The sequence below is a fragment of the Sapajus apella genome, unplaced genomic scaffold (assembly GCF_009761245.1).
Source record: "Sapajus apella isolate SASKATOON/1434 unplaced genomic scaffold, GSC_monkey_1.0 scaffold6, whole genome shotgun sequence".
Classification (NCBI taxonomy): domain Eukaryota; kingdom Metazoa; phylum Chordata; class Mammalia; order Primates; family Cebidae; genus Sapajus; species Sapajus apella.
Window position 1 is genome coordinate 69,692,271 of NW_022436946.1, and position 23,030 is coordinate 69,715,300.

Sequence of the window (23,030 nt, forward strand, 5' to 3'; positions counted from 1 at the left end):
TACCATAGTTCATTGTGTTCATTTTGAGTTTGTTCAAAGCATAATACGTTTTCAGCTCTGTAATTCCTCTGAAATTTATCTGAAAAGGTAGTATGAACTATTCATGACTCTGTAAAAAAATTGCTTCTAAAATACGTTTATTTCTTGAATGATTTGTGTAAATGATAAGAATGATATGTGTTAGCAGCAGGAAAATGATAAATTTGGATTGACGAAATAGAAGGTTTTATTGAGTAGCATTTTTCAATCTTGATTTGTCCAGTTTATATCTTAAAATACATTTTATAAAGTTTGTTATAATTTTTAAATTTTTTAAATGGATTTAGCCAGCTATTCACATGATATTCAAATGCAAAAAAAAAATCATTAATTGGAAAATACAAAAAATATTTTATATATTAAAATATTTATATTTAAAAGTATACATTTATGAATTTAAAAGTATTGATTGAATAAAGTTTTATTCTCTTATACCAGCCATGAGGGAACTTTATATCCAGTTCCTTTTGATTCTTTGGTCATGAAATACTCATGAATGAGACCCGTATGAACCTAATTAATGCTGATTTATGTGTATGAAGTGTGTTCTAAGTATGAAGGTCAAAATGTGAATTTGAATTTAAGATTTTCTAGTTCTTAAATTCAGAAGATAATAGTTACTACATAATTAAAATTTTTGTCTTAATGTTTATATAGATTATGCTTTTTGATTGGACATACTTTGAATTTATGTTAGGATTTAGAATTAAATATACACCAAAGATATAAATTTACACTTTCTTAAGACAGATATGCCCTGTTATTCTTCATAAGTTAATTAACTCACATGGTATATTTTTAGTTGAATTCTTATTTGCTTTTTAATTCTAATGTTAAGGTTTGAAAGAGGTCAAGTAAATAGTGCCCATTTTTCAACACCAATTCTGAAATAATTGAAAAATGGCATGGAGAATAAGACACATAGTAAATCAGTAAATACTACTTTTGTTACAAAAAGTAATATTCCACAAAACTGTATCAGTAACAAAAAGTAATATTCCCCAGAGGCAGATAGCAGTGGGTCACAGTTTCTCCCTTTATGGAACATGCAATTTGTTTCTTAAAGATGCAGGACAAAATTTATACATTGCACACAATGGCATAAGGCTGGACCGTGCTAAGCTGGGTTTTTCTTCCAGAGCATATCAGTTGACTAATTTATTCCTCCTCTAGAGTGTAATGGATCAGGAGATATTATTGCTAGTGGGTGGTTGGACTCCTGCACATGGAAGGGAACCTGAGGAGTGAGGAAGATTTGTTTCTCTTAAATATCCTTCATCCTTTTATTGCTTTATCATTGGGCTTAACTATTCATTGACCTATGATCAAGCAAGGCTGTGGCCGTAACTTTAACAGATATTCTTTCTTTGGGCTTCCTAGAGTGTTGTCTCTCAAACTTAGTACTCGTCCTATGGGAATCTTCCTGAGAATCTCTCCAGTGGGTAGTCTAAAGTTTGCCTGTAAAAGGCTCTGAAATGGGTCATTGTAGTCCATTAACTAAAAAGAAATCCAGTGACATATCCAGCAGGGGGCTAAGTAACATAGAAATAATTCTCAGAACTCAATAGTAAACAACAGAATTCAGCCAGAGAATGGGCAGAAGACATGAACAGACATTCACTGAAGAGGATCGATAGATGGCAGATAAGCACATGAGATCACCCATGTCATTAACCATTGGGGAAAGAGAAGTTTAAACCACAATGAAATATCACTCTATTCTTCTCAGAATGGTTAAAGTGTAAAATAAGTGACAGCACTAAATACTAGAGAGGATGTAGAGAAAACTGAATTACTCATGCATTGCTAGTGGGAATGCAAAATGATACAGCCAGTTTGGAAAACAGTTTTGCACTTTTCTAAAGTCCTCAACATGCAACTAACTGCCTTGTCATATGACCCAGCAATTGCACTATTGGGGATATATATTTATCGTAAACAAATAAAAACTCATGTTCATACAGAAACCTGAACATAAATGTATAGCAGCTTTATTTGTAATGGCTAGAAGCCAGAAAGATAATAGGCTGTATTTTAATGGGTAGATGGTTAAACAATGGTATATTCATATGATGGACTACTATGCAATAAAAAGGAACAACATATTGATACAATGTGTGTGAATCTTGAGGGAATTAAGCTGAGTGGGGAAAAATAATTTCAAAGTACATTCTGTATGATTCCATTTATGAAATAGTGTTGAAATGGCAAGGGTATAGGAATGGAGAACAGATTGAGGTTGCTAAGATACAGGCATACTTTGGGGATATTGAAGTTTTGATTCCAGACCAGTGCAATAAAAGCAGCTCATGTGATGTTTTTTGGTTTTCCAGTGCATGTAAAAGTTACGGTTATACTATTCTATAATCTGTTAATTGTACAATATCATTAGTTCTGATAAAAACTACATACCTAATTTAAAAATTCTTTACTGCTGAAAAATGCTTACAACCATCTGAGCCTTCAGTGATTATACTCTTCTTGCTGCTGAAGGGTCTTGCTTCTTGCTGGCTGATCAGAGTGGAGGTTTCTGAAGGTTGGAATGGCTTTGGAAAATTCTTAAAAGAAGAAAACAATAAAGTTTCCTATATTGATTCGACTCTTTTCATGAAAGATTTCTGTATAGAACTTATTTCAAAACTGGAGTCCCTCCTCTCAGACCCTGCCATGGCTTTATTAATTAAGTTCATGTAATTTTCCACATCCTTTGTTATCATTTCAACAGTGTTCAAAGCATATTCACTAGAGTAGACTGTGTCAAGAAACCTCTTTGTTCATCCATGAGCAGCTCCTCATTTGTTTGAAGTTTTATTATGAGACTTCATTTCAGTCACATCTTTAGGTGTCACTTCTAATTCTAGTTCTCTTGCTGTTTCCATTACATCTGTAGTAACTTCTTCCACTGATGTCTTCAGCCTCAGAATTATCCATGAGGATTGGAATCAGCTTCTTTCAAATTCCTGTTAATCGTGATATTTTGACCTCTTCACATGAATCATGAATGTTCTTAATGGCATCTAGAATGGTGAATCCTTTCCAGAAGGTTTTCAATGTACTTTGCCCAAACCTATTAGCAGAATAACGAACTAGTGCAGCTATTGCCTTATGAAATGTAATTTCTTAAAATAATAAGACTTGAAAATCAAAATTACTCCCTTGACCCATAGGCTGCAGAATGGATGTTGGGTTAGCAGGCATGAAAATAACACTTACAACCTTGTATATCTCTGTCAGAGCTTGTGGGTTACGAGGTGCATTGTCAGTGAACAGTAATATTTTGAAAGGAATCATCTTCTCTGAGTACTAGATCTCAACAGTGGGCTAAAATTATTCAGTAAATCATGCTATAAACAGATGTGCTGTCATCTAGAATTTGTTGTTTTATTTATGGAGCACAAGATGAATATATTTATCATAATTCTTAAGTGCCCTAGGATTTTTGGAATGATAAATGAGCATTAACTTCAACTTGAAGTCACTAACTGCATTAGCCCCTAACAAGAGATTTAGACTGTCCTTTGAAGCTTTGAAGGCAAGCACTGACTTCTCTGTAGTTGTGAAAGTCCAAATGATCTCTTCTTCCATGAGATGGCTGTTTCATCTGTTAAAACATTGATCTGTTGTTTAGTGTAGCAACTCTTTGCAGTGATCTTAGCTAGATCTTCTGAATTAATTGCTGCAGCTACTTCATCAGCACTTGGTGCTTCACCCTGTACTTCCCTGTTACACAGGTATCTCCTCCTGTAAACCTCATGAACCAGCTTCTGCTAGCTTCCAGCTTTTCTTCTGCAGTTTTTCCTGCCTTCCAACCTTCATAGAATGGAAGAGAGTTAAGGCCTTACTCTGGATTAGGTTTTGTCTTGAGGGAATGTTGTAGCTGGTTTGATCTTGTATCCAGACCACAAAAACTATTTCCATATCAGCAACAAGTCTGGTTCACTTTTGTATCATTCTTACGTTCACTGGAGTAGCACATTTAACTTCTTCAAGAACTTTTCCTTTGCATTCAAAACATGGTTGGTTGGCACAAGAGGCATAGTGTCGGCTTACAGCCTCTCTTGGCTTTTGACATGCCTTTATCACGGTATACAGCTAGTGCTCGACTTATGACCACGGTCGGGACCGCGGACTGGTCATAACACGATTTGGTCGTAAGTTGATTAGGCTATATGTACAGTTGAAATGGTGCACGCGGAGATTGTAGTGCTGCCGGAAGCTGGTCCACACTGTCGTACGCCCAGCTGGGCAACGTTTGCGCTGCCAGATGCGGAGCAGTCGTGGCTAGTGATTGCGGTTGTAAAGTCGAATGGTCATAAGTTGCATAGGTGGTAAGTTGATCAATACCTGTAATCATTTCTACCTTTGATTTAAAGTGAGAAATGTTTTCACTGGATCAGTTAGAGGCCATTGTAGGGTTTTTAATTGGCCTAACTTTAATGTAGCTCTGTCTCAGGGCATAGTGAGGCCTGAGGAGAGGGAGAAGATGGGGCAATGAGTAGTTGGTAGAGCAGTCAGAACACATGTAACATTTGTCAGTTCATTATCCTATATAGGTGAGGTTCAGGCCCTTCCAAACAACTACAATAAAAGCATAACAAATTACTGACACCAGATCTCCATAATTAATTAATGGTAGGGAAAAAGCTTGAAATATTTTGAGAATTACCAGAATGTGACACAGACACGAAGTTAGCACAGACAGGCAGTTGGAAAATGGCACTTGCTCAATGCAGGGTTGCCACAGACCACACACATAGAAACTAATAGAAGTAAAACTGGGGAAGTCTGAATAAGATCAATGGTTTGTATAAATGTCAGCATCCTCCTTATGATGTTGTGCCTTGCTTTGTAAAGTGTTACCATTTGGGAAACTGGATAAAGGATACAAATAATCGCTCTATTATTTCTTACAACTGTATGTCAGTCTGTAATTATTTCAGTAAAAAATTTAATTTAAAAAAAAAAAAAAAACTAAGAACAAAAAATTAAATCCAAGCCTGCTTTTTTCACAAGATTTGCTCATTTTATTTTCCATTCAGAATTATGACCATCCACAGTGGAGATTGTGCAGTTAAGTAACATGATAACATTAGTATCATCCAGTAAAGAAATATCAACAGTGTATAGTTGCACTGTGTTTTAGTATTAACTCCCTTATTATGAAATCTTAAGGGAGAATTAAAGTTCAAATAGCCTTGCATTTCAAAAACTTTAGAGTTGTAAAATAATAAAGTAAAAGATAAATTACTTGTTCTCATGAGTTTGTTTTATGAAATTTAAGTTTAAAATTGGTGTTCCTCACTTCTGCTGTTCAATTTCACCTTGATGTTTGAATTTGTAAGGTGAAACCTGACCTCCCTGGAAAGAGTGTAGTTCTTTCAGGGCTTTCTGTTTAACCTCAGGCTCTGTTGTATTGAATTTTTAAGAAGATTCCAGCTATCTATATGGCACAGAAGATTATCAAAGCATAGGCCCTATCCTTTAAAAAAAAAAAAAAAAAAAGTCCAATTTCTCTCTCTTGGAAAAGTTTCCCTAGGAATCATCATGTTCCCAGAATCTAATACTTGGTTTGCCAAAGACAATAGCAGGAACCAGTAGTGTCAAGTAGACAGAGTTTTAAATAATTAAATGACAGATGTTCTGAGCCCACAACTTATGAAATTAAACTCAGAAATCTTTATCAGGTGCTTCCATCTAAAAATAAAACATCAAGAGTAGCATTCCTTTCTTGATACCTAACATTCCTTTTGGAGGAATGTTATGTGTAAAATTCTAGATTAACGCATCTGGCTTTTGTCTTTCAGTAGGCAAGAAGAATGGAGAACTGCAAAGGGAGAAGAAGAAATAAAGACTTACAGGTCAGAAGAGAAAAGAAAACACTTAACTGTTCCAAAAGAGAATAAAATACCCACTCTCTCAAAGGTACATATTAATTCCTTTGATGTTTAATAATTGCTTCATAGGTATAATGACCGTTTTGTAATTTAAAATGTTAATTTTATAAACAGGATAATTAATGATATAAAATTAACATAGTTAATTCTTGATTATCTCTGGATTATCTATTGTTTACCATTTAAAATTTTTAATTCCATTCCTGCTTTCTAGTGTACCCTTTCCCAAAGTGCCAATTCTTATATACTCATTACATCTAATAAATTATACTAAAGCCTTATCAAGAACTTTTTTTTAGCTCTTCACAATCTTGTGAGCCATCTTTGTACAGTCTAAAATAGTGTTTTGTTAATGTTTTTCTATGTATTTTTTTTAGTGTCTTGCATCTATTTGTTATTCTAGATAATCAAGTCAGGTAATGCTGCTACAGATTATAGTTCTCATTTTCTCCATTAAGAGAGGTGGATTTTTCCTACTAGTTTTGCCTTACTGGGTTCTCTGTCATCCTACTCTGGGAAAACTTTTGCACCAGGTAGATTTCAATTGGTTGTGGCCTAATTGGAGAGAGATTTGTACTTATAAGTGTGAAGGAATCACAAGTATCCCTTTTTCCTTTCCTTTTTTTTTTTTTTTTTTTATTTTTGAAAAAAAATCTTCACTTGAAAGCTTCAGAGCCTTAGAGTCTGAAATTGAGGAAGCCTATGTGAAACTTCTTTTTCAGTCGAAGTCACTATCTAAAGCAATCGTTGAAACAAAGGAAAAAAAAAAAAACTGGGCTTCTTCACCAGCTTCCTGCTCCTTTCCTTTTTTGATTTGAGTTTTTAAAACCTCCTTATCAGTCTTCTTTTCTAGAATTCACTTTTCTGTTTTATTAGTCTTCTCTTCAAAATACTCAAGTAGTCCTTTCTTTTTTTAACTAAGGGTATCACACCTTGGGATCAGTAGGACCTCACAGTGCTAGAATTCCTGTTAGTATAATAAAGAAAAATTACTTTCTGAAATAATCTTGTTTTTTGGTTGGTTGATTGGCTGGCTTATTCCTGGTGAGTAGAAAGAATACCCTTTTCCCTTCCTTTGTTGAGATAAACTTATATAATGATGATGAGAGTTTGTATTGCTTGCTACTACCTTTATGGATGGAATATGTTAATCTATTAAAAATAAAAGATGTGCTTATCTTTTAATTCATTAGTACTTTGAAAGCTTTTTAAGAAATAAAAGGAGTGATACTTAGTGTATACATATATGTATATATGTGTGCATGCACACTTACATATTTTTAGTGTCTTGTTAAAACAACTGTAATAGTTTCAGTTATTATTTATATGGTCAGCTGGCTAGCATTTATTTTTCCCAAATTTAATGGTTAGTTTCAATTCAAGAATGTCCAATTGATTCTTTATTTTTTCTGTGAGAAGACCCTGAATTTATTTTATGGACGTGATTCTCTTTTTTGTTTGGTTGGTGGGAAGACAAAGTCTCATGGTGTTAACCCAGGCTGGAGTGCAGTGGGCTGGTCCTAGCTGACCGCAGCAGCTCAAGTGATTTTCTTGCCTTGTCACCCCAAATAGCTGGGGCTATAGGTTTGTACCACCATGCCTGGCTTAACTTTAAACTTTAAAATTTTTTGACTTCATAGAGACAGGGTCTTGCCATTGCCCTGGCTAGTCTTGAATTCCTGACATCAAAGTGCAGTTCTCCACCTTGGACCCCCAAAGTGCTGGGATTACAGGCATGAGCTCCAATAGCTGGCCCTTGTATGCATTTTTGAGCTAGCTTTATTCAGCTTCTTTGTGTGTTTTAGGTATAGATTTGAAGTTTATTGATTTTGTCTTCATCACTGTGTCGGACTTTGTCAGTTTTTTAGTGCTTACTGGTTGTATTCTCATCTGCTGCAGAAGACTTCTCACATTTATTCCAGCAGAAGAAAAATAGCCCATCCATATGACATCTTATCCTTATAATGGCAGGGTAGCTTTATGATCCCCATTTTAGTTTCCAGTTTGCCTGTGTCTCTTACATGTACCTCACAGCCCATTTTCCTTTTTCTTACTTCTGTAGGTTTGAGGTAGAATTCAGAAGAGTTCAGTGTTTGGTCTAGACTTGTATCATGAATCCTTATGTCTGTCACTAATTAGAAAAATCAGTGTTTTTATAACTAATCAATCAGCAAGTGAATATCAGCATACCACAATAAGCCTTGATTTAACTTGATGTAATGTTAAAATATTTGAGTTGGTACTATAACCTCATCCATTTAAGTTACATCTTAAATACAAACAAATGTTTTTATTGTTCTTATATGTTAGGATAAATTATCTCACTTTGTTACCCAGGGTGGAGTGCAGTAGTGCAATCATCTTTCACTGCAGCCTTGAACTCTAAGCTTATGCAATTTTCCTGAGTAGGTGGGACTACAGGCATGTGCCACCATGCCCAGCTTGAATTTTTTTTTTTATTTAAAAAATAAATGAACTTTTAAACAAAAATCCTGCTCTTTAAACATACTGTGAATAAACGTAATTTACTTTTTTCTAGAATCACACTCATGAGCATTTCCTGGATCTTGGAGAATCCAAAAAGCAGCAGACAAATCAACACAATTATCGTACGAGATCTGCATTGGAAGAGACTCCTAGACCCTCAGAAGAGATAGAAAATGGCACTAGTTCTTCAGATGTAAGATATCAGCACATTCATAAATTTCATTTTTACTTATTTTTAAAATACGAGTTTCATTCTTTGTATTTATTGATATGTTTATAGTAGCTTAAATATGGCATTTTGGGGTCTTACACAGACAGCTTTTATTTTCTAAAAATCTATTCCTAGGCATGGTACACATACACATAATTTCGAATCCACAAAATCCTTGTGAATTAATTATTCTCATTTTATAGATAAGGATTCTGAGGCTCAAAGATACTTAGGTTATATAATCACCTATTAAGAGGTAGAGCAGAGATTAAATGCAAGTTTGTTTCACTTTAAAACCAAGCTCTTTAAGTGATACCATGAAGCTAGTATAATGTAAATATAACAACAAATCAATAGGCATTTGACAGTCTTTGTTAGTTTTTAATCTCTGTGTAACTTTATAGCTCTCTCAGTGTAATTTTTAAATATTCCTCATGCATCATTATTTCAATAAATATTACTGTCCTTACTAAATTGTGTATTATTTCAGTGAAAGTAATCAATTTGCAATCACAAACCAATTTTATAAGCAGTTAAACCATCTCCGTTCCTCTTTTCTTCTCAATCCTCCCCATCACCTTCCTTCCTCACAAGTCAGAGATGTAATCGTTTTAGATATTGACTACTATACACTTTAGAAGCCATGTTGTGCTTTGAAATGCTAGGCATATATGAGAATTCTCTAAGTATATTCTCTTTGGCCAGGGCAACGTTAACTCAATCTGAGAGTATTCAAACGACACTTTAAGTTAGTTTCCAATGGCTTTCGGTCCTCATATGGCCAGATCAAAATGATACATTCATTCTGGCAAAAACTTATAACACATTTGTTATAATAAGTCCTTCAAGTGTCTTCAAAACTGATTTATTTATGCTTTAATATCCTTCTGGAAATTTAGAATAAATTTTAGAGGAGTCCACTGAGAACAAAATATCACTTTGGGAAGAATAAATAATTAATTTGAAAGAATTCTGATTTGTTAGTTCAAATGTTTTGTACTTTAGTACTTCATATTTGGAATGTAGAAATAATTTCGTTTCTTTTTTCTCCCCTTTAGGGAAGTAACATATGAAATGTGGGAAAAATCATATCAGTTGCTTAGATTTATTTGTATATTGAGCAGCGATTAAATTTGTTAATAAAATATGCTTTTAGATTTTGACTTTTCCATTTTTGCTTAGTTTTTTAACTGGAATAAACATTCATTAAATATGGTACGTCTTGTAACTGTGAAATAAGTCTTCATTAAAATATCAAAATGGGAAAAACATTTTTCCCAAATATTTTATTTAATATTAAAAGAATACACCCTGTTATCTCCTTTAAAAGTTATCTGAATGTGCCCAGCAAGTAAGTAACACCATTCTTACAGAATGTTGTCCAGCATTTGGACTAAAGTGACCTGGGCTCAATTCAAGTTTTGTTGCTTATTTGTTGTGCTTCCTTGGGCAAAGTTCTCAACTTTTTAAAGCTTTAGTTTGTTTGATTTAAATAACTCTTCCTATCACCAATAGTACATTCTCAAGCCCAAATGGGGTGATACATGCAAAGTGCTTAGAATAGTTTGTAACATACAGTAAAAGCTTAATAAATATGAGGTGTTATTGATGCATAAAGTTTATTTAACTAAGGAAGACATGTAAGATTTTTGCGATCAAAAACCCCAAATTTATGAAGAAAATGCTTTCACAGATAATATTCTTTGTTCACTCATGAATATTTACTAAGGAGAAACAGAGTATTTGACTATTTTTTAATCTTCTACCATTTGGATAAAATAAGACCAGAAGTGGAACATCCTTTTTTATATGGGAAGGCTATTTTAATAAGTAAAACATAAATGTGCCTTATTTAAAGCTTCTCAAAGCACCTATAGAAAAGAAAGCTTAACGTTTTACAAAGGCTCAAGAAGTAAAAATTAATTTTGAATGTAAATATGGAGTTTAATATCATTTCATCTAGAAGATATGTTGTGAGGCTTTTAAAATGGTAATCATCTGCAGGATTGCCCTGAATCCAATATTAATAAGGATTGTGTTTTTATATACATTTAAGTATTCTCATTTATTTGAAAAAAGGTAAAAGCTGTATTTTGCAACTAATTGTTTAAAGAGAAGCAGCTGACTCTTTTATTACTTTATTATTATTTTTTGAGACAGTCTCTTTCTGGAATGTAATGGTATCATCTCAGCTCACTGCAACCTTTGCCTCTTGGGTTCAAGCAATTCTGTGCCTCAAACTCCCGAGTAGCTGGGATTACAGGCATCTGGCACCATGCCCAGCTAATTTTTTTTTGTATTTTAGTAGAGATGGGGTGTTACCGTCTTGGCCAGGCTGGTATCAAAATCCTGACCTCAAGTGATCCGCCCGCCTTGGCCTCTCAAAGTGCTGGGATTACAGGTGTGAGCCACTGCACCCTTTGCAACTAATTTAAATCAAGTTTAAAATATTTCAATATGACTGATATTATAAGATATCGTTGATATTTTCTATAATCATAAAATGTTATTTTATAAAATTATACAATAAGATATTAAGACATGTATTCACCATATCTTAGGAAGGTGAAGCAGTTGCTGTCAGTGGTGGAACATCCGAAGAAGAAGAGAGAGCATGGCACAGTGATGGGAGTTCTAGGTAAATGAATGATTTTTATTTTTCCAAATATTATATAAAATCTTTAGAAAGCTTATTTTTTTTTTAAACCAGCAACACGTTTCAAAGTCTCTGTGAGTTCCAAGTTAGTTCTTCAAAGAGTTTTTGAAGTTGTACAAAATGCGGAAATTTTCTTTCTGCTATATGTTCTCCATAGAAAATAATTTTTTGGTGATTACAACTAGATCTGCAAAATAATGCTTTTAATTTTATCTTGTATTATTTCTTCTGAATGCTTTTATAATGTTGAATCACAAACTAGTTTCATTACTGGTTTTGAAAATTATTTTAAGTATAAAGTTATGAAAATAATGCAGTCTTACTGACTATCTCATATAGTGGAATTTATGGAATACTAATGATAAGAGGAATAAACATTCCTTTTTCTTATTATCCCTACCTTATTTGACCATGCAAGTGAGGATCCCTTCAACTCCTTACACTGATGATTCACATTTTTGCAGGGCTTATGACCTTGGCTGACCTTGCAAGGTTAGCAGGAACAGAGTATAGCCTTTGGGGATCGCAGTTATGATTAGCTGCTACATTTATCCTTCACCTTAGTGACTCTTAAAATAGAAGAGACAAAGTATGAAGTATAGGCTATAAGAGTTCCTCATGCCCGTTCAAATCAAGGGCACTCCTATTCTCACAGTGTGATTTCTGGTAATGATACACAAATGCCTATCGTTATATCTAGTAGTTTTCTGTATTCAAAACAGGTCACTGAAGGAAAACTTCACTTTCTTTTGGCTCAACAAAAGAATCAGAGTATTTCAAACCCTGAGATGACATGGGGGTTTCTGTATTAAAAGAGTAGTGGTGGCTTTAGCAGTTTAGGACAGGTGTAAAGAATGTTGGGCTCTGGAGTTTGTTATTTTGTTTATGCTGACAGCAGAAGATCTTCTGTAAGAGCCAAGTACTACATGGATGATAACTCTGAGATTTGTCAGGTGCCATTTACAGTGGCTGTGGCTGGGGTTAGTATAAATAAAATGCTCATAAGTTGAAGACAACCTATTTTAGAATAACATATCTGAAAATAGTTTAAGTTCTTAAAAATCATTTTAAATTTCATAGTAAAATCACTAAATCATACTAGAAAACATCTTACTTGATTCTTACCTGGGATCATTAGAATAATCAGAGATTTAGGTACATGCTTATAAAGAACATTTGAACAGTGGAGAGGAGTAGTGACAATAGAATAAAACTCCAGAAAAATCTGCCTTTTCACTGTTAATGTTATTAACAGTATTTTTTAGAGGCATGAAGTCATATTATTAAATCTAGGCAAGCTAATTATTACTTTTAACATAGTATAACTTAGATTCCTTTAAACATTTATGTTCATAAAATTGTACAAAATACGTAAATACGCTCACATACTAAAATTAATATAGAAGATAATAAAACTAGTTTGTTTTACAGCATGATCAGATTGCCAAAGTATATGTCAGTGAAAGCAAACAAAAATAAATGAAAAACATGATTGGAAGCAGTATACAAAATATAGTACAGCTTGTATATTTCTGAATCATGGCATGCTTTGAAGCATAAGATACACTTAAGGTATAGGTAGGTAGAATAATTTTATCTAAATGAAGTTTCTTTACACGCTCAGTAAAGTTTGCAAACACAGTTTTCCCACTGGGTAGGAACACTTCTGACTCTGCCAGTTCAATATTTAGCTACCTTGAGAGTGCTAGTACTGGACCAGAAGAGATCCCCCTGTCTAGAACTCCCACTTTCCCTCAGAAAAGGAATCACCTTATCTCCTCCTCAGTGCTGACACCTTCTGTGCTCTCCAGGGCTATCTTTCTGCTGTCAGTAGAACTGAGAAAAGTAAACCCCTCTTCCTTATTTTTACATGCCCACAGAATTTGTAACATAAATGCAGCATGCAGAAGCCAATGTTTTTCTTAATATCATGGAAGTTACTTAAGTTTGTTTTTTCACTTAAAGTTGTGACCTTATTTATCTTCAGGTTTTTTTTTTTTTTTGCAATAATTAAGTAAACCCTATAGAATTTTAAGAAACTTGAAGATGAGTTGAAAATTAGGGAAGTATTTTTTAAAGTATTTGTTGTTCTGTCATTTCTCTTTATTATAATCTTTTCATTTTTATAAAACAAGTCTTAAAATTTTATCTTGTGTGTGATCTAAAAATTCCTTCTCTCTGTCTAGTGACTACTCTAGTGATTACTCTGACTGGACAGCAGATGCAGGAATTAATCTGCAGCCACCAAAGAAAGTTCCTAAGAATAAAACCAAGAAAGCAGAAAGCAGTTCAGATGAAGAAGAAGAATCTGAAAAACAGAAACAAAAACAGATTAAAAAGGAAAGGAAAAAAGTAAATGAAGAAAAAGATGGACCAATATCACCAAAGAAAAAGAAGCCCAAAGAAAGAAAACAAAAGGTTTGGTTTTTAAAATAATAAATTTAGTGTTCTCTAGGGGAAGAGTTAAAGCATAGATTTTGAAGTACAGTTGATCACAAACATTGTTGAAGTGTATCAGCAAATAATAGAAAAGACTCAAGTACACAGTAATAAAAGAAGTATACCTAAATATATTTAGTTTATTTGGGTTTTTAGATATTTAGCATGTAGAAGTATTTACTTAGAAAATTGCCATATTCTAAATATTGACCATTTAATCTTAAAAAGATCAGATTTTTCTTCACAGTTCGGTAGGATTTATTTATGTGAAATACATAATGATAAAACACATATAGTATATTAGTCTATAAATTGCCTTTAAGTTTAACCACACTTATTTGCTATTGCTGAAAATAAACAGACTACTTGGTCCAAGGCAAATATGAAGCTGAAGTGGGATAAGATGGGCTTATAACATTTCTTCATTAATATATAGAGTGTGAGCCATAAGTTTTCAGTTTTTTGGTCAGTAGCAATATTGATTTGATTACTACAGTTAAGTCTGTAGACAGTTTTAGAGAAAGCAGAGAATGTAAGAAATATTATAGGAAGCATATGTGTCACCTCTTATGGAGTTGAAATTCTTTACATACGAATGAAAATGAGAACTGTTTAATTTTTGTTCCAAAGTAAATACAACACAAGGGGCACGCTTTCTGCTTCCCAAAAGACTGTGAATGGGAATAATATTTGGTTAAAAGGAAGATTTTTTTGTAACCTCTGCCATTTAGGTATAAGTTGTCATTTGTAGAACTAAATAGTAGGAGACTGTAGGGTCTTTATCCCCACTGAGTTTTCAAAAAATGTAAGAACATAATATATCTGTTTTGTTTTAAGTGTTTAGTTTTTCTACATTTGTTATTATTTCAGCATTATGAGTTACTTTAATTTGGATTCCTCAGCTGTTATTCTTGTTGCCTCCTTTACTTTTGTTTGGGGAAGCTTTACCAAAGACAATCCCACACATTTGCCCACAGTTTTGCTTCTCTACCTTGTCAGTGATGATAAATGTAGTCTGATTTGTTATTTTGTGTATGTAGTAGACAGATTGGTTAAAGAAAACTGGGTTTAGCCATGGATCTGGCTAATAAGGTAAATATTGTTTTTCATTTCAGGACAGTTTTGATGAACTTTAGAGGTTTGGAGTGATAAGTCACTGTGAGAACAATGTTTTCATCCCAAGAGTATAGTTTGCTTCATCTGGTCCCCTTTAATTTGATAATTTTCCTCAAATTAATACGATGGGCACCTTCATGTACTGGCACATAGAGATCTATTGTTAACATTTGGCATATTTTAATTTCACTGTTGTGACAAAGTATTGGAATAAGATGATTCTGCCAGTAGATTTATGTGGGTCACTTTAAATATGATAAGGTTAGGATACTGGAGAGTATTCCCTTTAGTTTAAATTTTGTTCACATGCCTAGCAAGTGATCTAACAGATAGTAGATAGTCTTGTTCTTATTCCTTAGTCCTCTAGTTATCTCAAATAAACATAGAAATATTTCTCTTCTTAAACAGGGCATCTTATGTTGGGATTTCAGATGAAGCTCCATAGAGGAAATAAGATTTGAGTGGGCCTAGAAGCATTCCCATATTTGGAAAGGAAATAAATCAATTATTTATACTTTCCACATTAAGAGAAAACTCAAATCATGGAGCTGGAAATGTTGAAGAATACTCAATGCATTCTTAACTTCTTAATGATTGTAATTAATAAGTGACAGAAATCTGCCTCAACCAAACATTCTAAGTTCCTCAGGAATTACTGGGGAATAAGTTTTGTCCTCGTAATGATTTTTGGTGATGCCAGTCTTTCAAAATCATACGTACGATTATTCCTATTTAATATACAACTTACTTGTCTTGATATAAAAGTTGTTAGCTTTCCCATTGAACATAGATAATTTCCTTATGGGGAGAAATACTTGTCTAGCAATTAACAGTTCATATTGAGGCAGTATTATGATTTTCAAACTTTTATGTCTTTTGCTTTTTATTAGTCAAAGGAAAATTTTTTCAAACAAACTTTTAGCTCGTCTCCTCAATATATAAAACTTATAAAATCAAGGCTGCTCTGAATAAAACATAGTGGAAATTCCTGGGTTGTGGGATCTCTGTGATATATTCAGTACATAATATAATGGTTACTTGATTTGATAATGGTGTATATATCAAGTTAGTGTTTGGATATCATTTTACTCCTCACATCTAACACCTGCAAAACTTATTTACCAAGCTTTTTCCTCAAACCTACTGTACCGCAGCCCTCTTTATTTCAGTAATGTGATGACTCTTAGTTGTTCATACCAGAAACCCTGGACATATCCTCGATTCCGCCTTTTCTCTCATATTCTACATCCAGTCCATCAGGGAATTAATTATCTAATGGATTATAAATATATTCAGCACTTTACTGTTTTTCACCACTACTCTGCTATCACGTTGGTGTGAATCACCCTTAATTCTCATTTATATTACCGTGGTAGCATTCCATTTGTCTTCCTGTTTCTCCCATTTTCTCCCTAGGATCTATTCTTTAAAGCATAGGTAACAGATTTTTTTCTACAGAAGGCCAGCTACTCTGCCATAGTAGCATTTATAGATAATACATAAATATAGACCATACATATGGCTGTGTTCCAATAAAACTTAATTTATAAAAATTGTGGCAGGCCGGACTTGCCCTGGGTGGGAGGGTCATGATTTGCCAATCCTTGTTTTGATGCATCCAGAGTGAGCCTTTAAAATGTAAGTGACGTCATACTATACTTCTGCCTAAAATTCTGTAATGAACCCATCTCACGTATAGTAAATACCAAAGGCCTTTACGTTAACTCTCCAGGGTAATGCTCCTGATGTGTTTGACTGAGAAACAGTATGGTGTGGCTAATAGGAAAAAGAGGAAAATGACAACTACTACAATTGGGAAACAACTGTAGTAGTACCTGTTGCATGTAGCCTTCTTTGATACCATATTATGGCATTGCTTCTTTTAGTAAATGGGTATTATTTTATAGTACCTTGTTTTTAAAAAAGCGAATAAAATGTAGAAGTCTTAGTGTACTGTCATTTTTAATGCTTTACATGTGATTCACAAAAGACTTTAATCAGTTGCATAAAGTTTTTTTACTTATAAAAATACTAGGTTTCAAATGTTCTTAGAAAGTTCATTTATAGAAGTCTAAAGTAACGTCAAGACCATTGTGGCCACTTGTGGGTGACCAGCAAAGTTAAGGAACTTTCTCAGAGGTGTTGTTTTATTTTTATACATGAGAGTTAAAAAAGTAAAGGACCTGGCTTGACAACATTTTGTTTCAACAAAATGTGAAGTTTTTAAAGATGCTTAATGTGAGCCAAGAATGTGAAATGGTTACTTTAAGAAGGAGAGAACATTCTCATTCTGTGTAGAAGTACAATGTCCAGCTCATAGAAATAATTAGCCTTCTACATCTTGCCCTAATCAACTCCTATGAGAATATCTTTAGTTCTGATGTACTGTAACTAGGATTAAAAATAAGACAACTCTAGGATGTCTTGGTTTGTTACGTGAAATGTTTATAAAACGGAGAGGATTTTGAAAGGAAAGGAGAATACACAGAGCTTGTACTTTGGGGTTTGTGGGAATATTTTTTTTACCTTGTTGTGAGTGTTGGCCATGGATTTTTGGGTTTTGCTTCTAGTTAGTTCTCTTTACAGGCAGTGATTTGGAGAGATTGAATAACTCTTGCCACTGCTGCCATTTTCTTCCAGAATAAGTGTTTTGATGTTTAAAGGATAGTCATCTCTCAGTAGCCATGGAGGATTGGTCCCAGGACCCCGTAGATAACAAAATCCATGGATGTTCAAGTTGCTTATAAAAAAAAATGGCATAGTATTTGCATGTGACCTACACACAGTCTCCTATATACTTTAAAGCATCTCTAGATTATTAAAATATCTAATACAGTTCCTACACATCATTTCATTTGTGTGGATTCAACATAGTATTCCGAATGTAGCAAATGCAAGTTTTGCGTTTTGGAACTTTGCGGAATTTGTTTTCCAAATATTTTCAGTCATGATTGGTTGAATCCATGGATGCAGAACCCATGGATACACAGGGCTAACTGTATATAGTACAATGATTGTTTTATTTAATTATCTCTATAGTTATTTTAAAGAGTAGATTGGTGGGTTAATGCTTTTATTATTACTACTTAACAATATTTTAAATTTTGGTGTAGAGGTTGGCTGTGGGAGAACTAACTGAAAACGGGTTGACATTAGAAGAATGGTTGCCGTCAACATGGATTACAGATACTATTCCCCGAAGATGTCCGTTTGTGCCACAGATGGGTGATGAGGTACTTTTAGTTCTATATTATCCTTTTTTCTTACATAATTTTAAACATTTTTAATAGCTCTTGAAATAGAATTCTAGAAAATTGAAGCAATTTCATAAAGTGTTTCATTCTAGATGTTTGTATCTATGTATAGAGAAAGTACCATTAGGAGAGAAAATCTAATGATAATCCTCTTTGAAGCTTCTGTAAATCTAAATATAAGATTGAAAATTTTGTTAATGTTTTAAAAAGTGGAGTGTATGTTTTAAGAAGAGGGTTTTATTGCCAGCTTTCTTTTCCTTTTTAAATTAAAACGTACTCATTTATCTTACTTACAGCTTAATGTATAACATGTTAAAAGAGAAATGAAATTTAGAACTTTATTTTCATGTAATTTTATTTCGAAAAAGTGTTGTGTTTTTTTTACCCGCAGTGTTCATAGTTTATTAGCTCTTTAAAAACATCTATAATCTTGGAATAAAAAATGCTATTTCATTTTTAATAAACTGATGAGATCATTGTTTTAAAATATGTAATTATAAATTTAGAATGAAATGTAAGAACTAATCTCAAAATTTTTTACTCAAGGTTAACGTCTCCTTATTTTGTACACAAATTTTAAGAGGCAGTGTTAATCTGGTATCCAGCAGATTGACCATAAATAAACTGGGGATTAAAATAGAGGATTAGCAAAGGACACTAACTAACAGTATAAAGTGGTAATTGACACTTAACAAAAAAAGGAAAACAAATATTTCTTAATGCTAGAATGTTTGTAAAGAACAGTCTGAAAGAATTCATTTAGAAATCCTACATGCCTCTTAAGACTTGAAGAGCACAGAGCATTACCACATTATAGTATACTACAGTGACAGATCTTAACAGATCCTATAACATCAAGAAGATGTGAAATTACATATAATACGTTATTTCAAGATGGCCAGAAAAGGTTGTAATTTCTTGTTGAATGATTTGCTTTCAAAATGCTTAGGTTGACTTTTTAGTTGCTGGTTCTTGAACAGGTATGTCTTCATTATTTAGCACTATTAATCATTTAAAGTTCCAGACAACTAGAATAACAATGGTAATAATGAATAGAATGAAAGTATGGGATAGTGGCTATCCCAAAATGTTACAAAAAGCTTAACATTTTTAGGCCGGGCTCGGTGGCTCATGTTTATAATCCCAGCACTTTGGGAGGCCGAGGCGGGCGGATCACGAGGTCAGGAGATCAAGACCATCCTGACCAACATGGTAAAACACTATCTCTACTAAAATACAAGAAATTACCCAGGTGTGGTGGCGCGTGTCTGTAGTCCCAGCTGTTCGGCAGGCTGAGGCAGGGGAATTGTACTATACTCGAACCTGGCAACAGAGTGAGACTCTGTCTCAAAAAAGAAAAAAAAAACCTAGCATTTTTAATCACACTCTTCTAGTAGTAGGTGTCAGACTACTGTGTTCAAGTGCTAGTTCTCAAAGACAGTAGTCAGCAATCACAATTTGATCTTCGTGAAATGTATGGTCTGCTGTCTTACCAGGGTTTGTGTAAGGATTAAAATATATGTGAAAATACATTTTTCATTTTAATGTTTTCTGTGTATGTACAAACCACTTTCTAAAAAGTTAACAAAAGTGGATGATAAAGTTACTAGTCAACTTTATTATGCCACGTCAACTTATTTAAAATTTATATATATAAATATAAATTCGAATAAATAGGAATACAAATTCTTATTATATATAAATTCTAAATAAGTTCACGTGGCATAATAAAGTTGTGTTCTTATCCAGGAAGTAACTTTTCATCTTAACTTTTAAGTGTATATTCAAAGAATGTTACTTAAAACACTTTGGTTATGATGCAGTGATGTTAAGACAACTTGAGAGAAGGAAGAGGGGAGAGAATATTAGAATTTCTGTTAGCTCAAAAGGCAGTAGATTTTCTCTTTGCAAATTCAGTTGATACCCTGTATATTGGGTTAAAGGAAACACATCCAGGTTTTAAGATTATGACTTTATTTTTTAGGTTTATTATTTCCGACAAGGACACGAAGCCTATGTCGAAATGGCCCGGAAAAATAAAATATATAGTATCAATCCCAAAAAACAACCATGGCATAAAATGGAACTACGGGTATGACATTGATTTATTATTTAATAGCCCCAAAAATACAGTTATGAATTTAAGAGAAAATTGTATCAAAGGTTACTATTAACACTATAAGAAACTGTATCATGAAGATAACTTGCAGTTTATGGGTTGGGCACAAAATTTAGTTCTAGTGAAAATTAGGTAAAAAGTCTAAGATAAGCTTTGTATTTGTAAATTTGATGCATATTTCTAGATTTGTCAGCAGTAGTTCAAAGTTACCTATAGGTCTTTGGAATGGTGATAGAAAACTTACTTTAGTAAAGTTTTCCTTATTTTTCTTTTCTTTTTTTAAACTTTTTAAAAATTTTAATGTAACTTGCATAGAGTGCACAAATCTTAAGTACATAGCTCAATGAATTTTTACATGTATGCGGTCGTCACCATCCACATCAAGATTTAAATGAAGAATTTTTTTTCTCAACAATGTTTAACTCTCTGTTTTGTGGTTTTTTCTGTAAAGATGGTTTCTTATTTTGTCTGTCTCTCTCAGGAGCAAGAACTTATGAAAATAGTTGGCATAAAGTATGAAGTGGGATTACCTACCCTTTGCTGCCTTAAACTTGCTTTTCTAGATCCTGATACTGGTAAACTAACTGGAGGATCATTTACCATGAAGTAAGGACTCTTAAAAGGGTCAATGATTTTCTTAGTATTGTAGATTGGTTTTCAAGATTCAGATACATTTGAGCATCTTTGAGATAATTTTAGCTGTGTGACCTAATCAGTTTCTTTCTGTTTGCAATTAGATACCATGATATGCCCGACGTTATAGATTTCCTAGTCTTGAGACAACAATTTGATGATGCAAAATATAGGCGATGGAATATAGGTGGGTAATTTAGTTAGAAGCTGTACATGTTTGTTGTGTTTTTTTTTTTTTAATAAGTGATTTACTAGTTTTCATAATTGAGGAAAGATTATCAGAAATCTTTTTGCTATTATAGCAAAGTAAGGTACTGTGTCAGAGGTATTGTTAAGGAATAAAAATAACTTTAGTTGATGCTGAAATTCCAAACATTTTTTTATTACATTTGACTTTGTCTTTTCATTGTTTTACATGTTAAGTTAAATAATTATATTAAAATATTAACAGAATTTAAATTTGAACCCAAAAGAAGCTTAACAAGAAGTGGGTACGGGGACTAAAGCTGAACTGACATTTTTCTTTTATTGGTTAGTCCTATTATAATCTTTAAAATTAGTATTGTAAACAAGTCTCAAACTAAAATCCTTTAAAGTTTTTAGTCATTTAAGGTGCAATAATTTACGTATAGATGATGTTCCATTTATTAGTTTTCTTAAAAATTTCATACAGGATCAGTGTGTGTCGTGGTGTGATGTGTATATGGCATACATGTTTTGAAAAAGCATATCAATTGATAGACCAGTTTATCCTTCCGTGACATTGGAATGCATTGTCATTGTGGTTTGTCCTTTCTATAAACTTGTATATGCTCTGTAAAGAGAAATTAGGAGAATGCAAGATATCAAAACTATGGACATGGGAGTTAGCAAGAAAATTTACATCTCATGTAGCATTTTCCTAGAAGTTTTGAAAGATGTGTTTCATCAGATAAGGGAGTAAACCAAGAAAGGGAGAAGTATGGAATCCCCTCAGAAAACAGGAAGTCCAGAACAGGACAAGCCAAAAGGAATCCCAAGTAATATTTAGTAGAAGCCTCAGGATAGCAACTACCTAGCAAGTCTAGTTGTCCTTCAAGAGGAAAGTCTTCAGGGGGAAAAACTTGGAACACATATGTTGTCTAACAAGTTTGTCTCTGTGGAAAATTACATTTAAGAATGATTTTTAGCCGGGCGCGGTGGCTCAAGCCTGTAATCCCAGCACTTTGGGAGGCCAAGGCGGGTGGATCACGAGGTCAAGAGATCGAGACCATCCTGGTCAACATGGTGAAACCCCGTCTCTACTAAAAATACAAAAAATTAGCTGGGCATGGTGGTGCGTGCCTGTAATCCCAGCTACTCGGGAGGCTGAGACAAGAGAATTGCCTGAACCCAGGAGGCGGAGGTTGCGGTGAGCCGAGATCGCGCCATTGCACTCCAGCCTGGGTAACAAGAGCGAAACTCCGTCTCAAAAAAAAAAAAAAAAAAAAAAAAAAGAATGATTTTTACAGCTTGAGCTGTTGGAGAATGTGGGAAGACTTAATTGTAAATTCACTGAAAACCAAGCATTAAAAAAATGAAGCAATTATTAATTTTAGGGAAAACAAAATTATGTAAGAAAGGAATTATATGCTGTTTTGCTTAGGAACAAGCGGTATTTACATAGTCATGATTATAAATTGAACCTGGATTAAATATAATACACATACTTTTCATGTACAGTTGTATTGAGATTATAGGTGTCCTTTAGTATCCACAGGGAATTGCTTCCAGGACCCCCAAGGATACCAAAATCTGTGCATACTTAAGTGCCAGAGTTGATCCTGGAGAATCCCCCCGATTTCAAAAGTTGGCCCTCCATATTCATGAGTTTCATATCCCACTAATACTGTATTTTCAATCTACATTTGATTGCTGATGCAGAATCTGCCAATACAGATTTGGCAGGTCCAAATCTTTTTATTGGAAAAATCTGGATATAAGTGGACCTGGTCAATTAAAACCCAGTATTCAGGAATCGACTCTGATACTTAATGTCAAAAACTGATGAATGAAGTAATCTCTAAATTAAGAAGTAGTATTTAAAATAGATGGAAACATTTTTCTTGGTTTTGGGTATCAGCCTTTGGTACATTTGATTTTTTTAATTATTCACATACATTACTTGATATGATGAATCTTATTTTTTAAGGACATGAATTTG

At 33.5% G+C, this 23,030-nt stretch overlaps 1 protein-coding gene across 5 annotated transcripts in view; it reads left to right on the top strand.

Annotated features, from left to right (window-relative positions):
* Positions 1 to 23,030, top strand: part of PHIP (pleckstrin homology domain interacting protein) — a 143,541-nt gene that overhangs the window by 86,718 nt on the left and 33,793 nt on the right. For 3 of the 5 annotated variants that reach the window (XM_032275463.1, XM_032275459.1, XM_032275461.1), the window contains 8 exons: positions 5,844 to 5,961; positions 8,473 to 8,613; positions 11,193 to 11,269; positions 13,474 to 13,705; positions 17,956 to 18,075; positions 20,081 to 20,188; positions 20,697 to 20,821; positions 20,953 to 21,035. In XM_032275463.1, the coding sequence (XP_032131354.1) occupies positions 5,844 to 5,961; positions 8,473 to 8,613; positions 11,193 to 11,269; positions 13,474 to 13,705; positions 17,956 to 18,075; positions 20,081 to 20,188; positions 20,697 to 20,821; positions 20,953 to 21,035 (1,004 nt within the window). The remainder of the gene's footprint in view (positions 1 to 5,843; positions 5,962 to 8,472; positions 8,614 to 11,192; positions 11,270 to 13,473; positions 13,706 to 17,955; positions 18,076 to 20,080; positions 20,189 to 20,696; positions 20,822 to 20,952; positions 21,036 to 23,030) is intronic. The other 2 variants (XM_032275460.1, XM_032275462.1) reach the window with 1 other exon arrangement.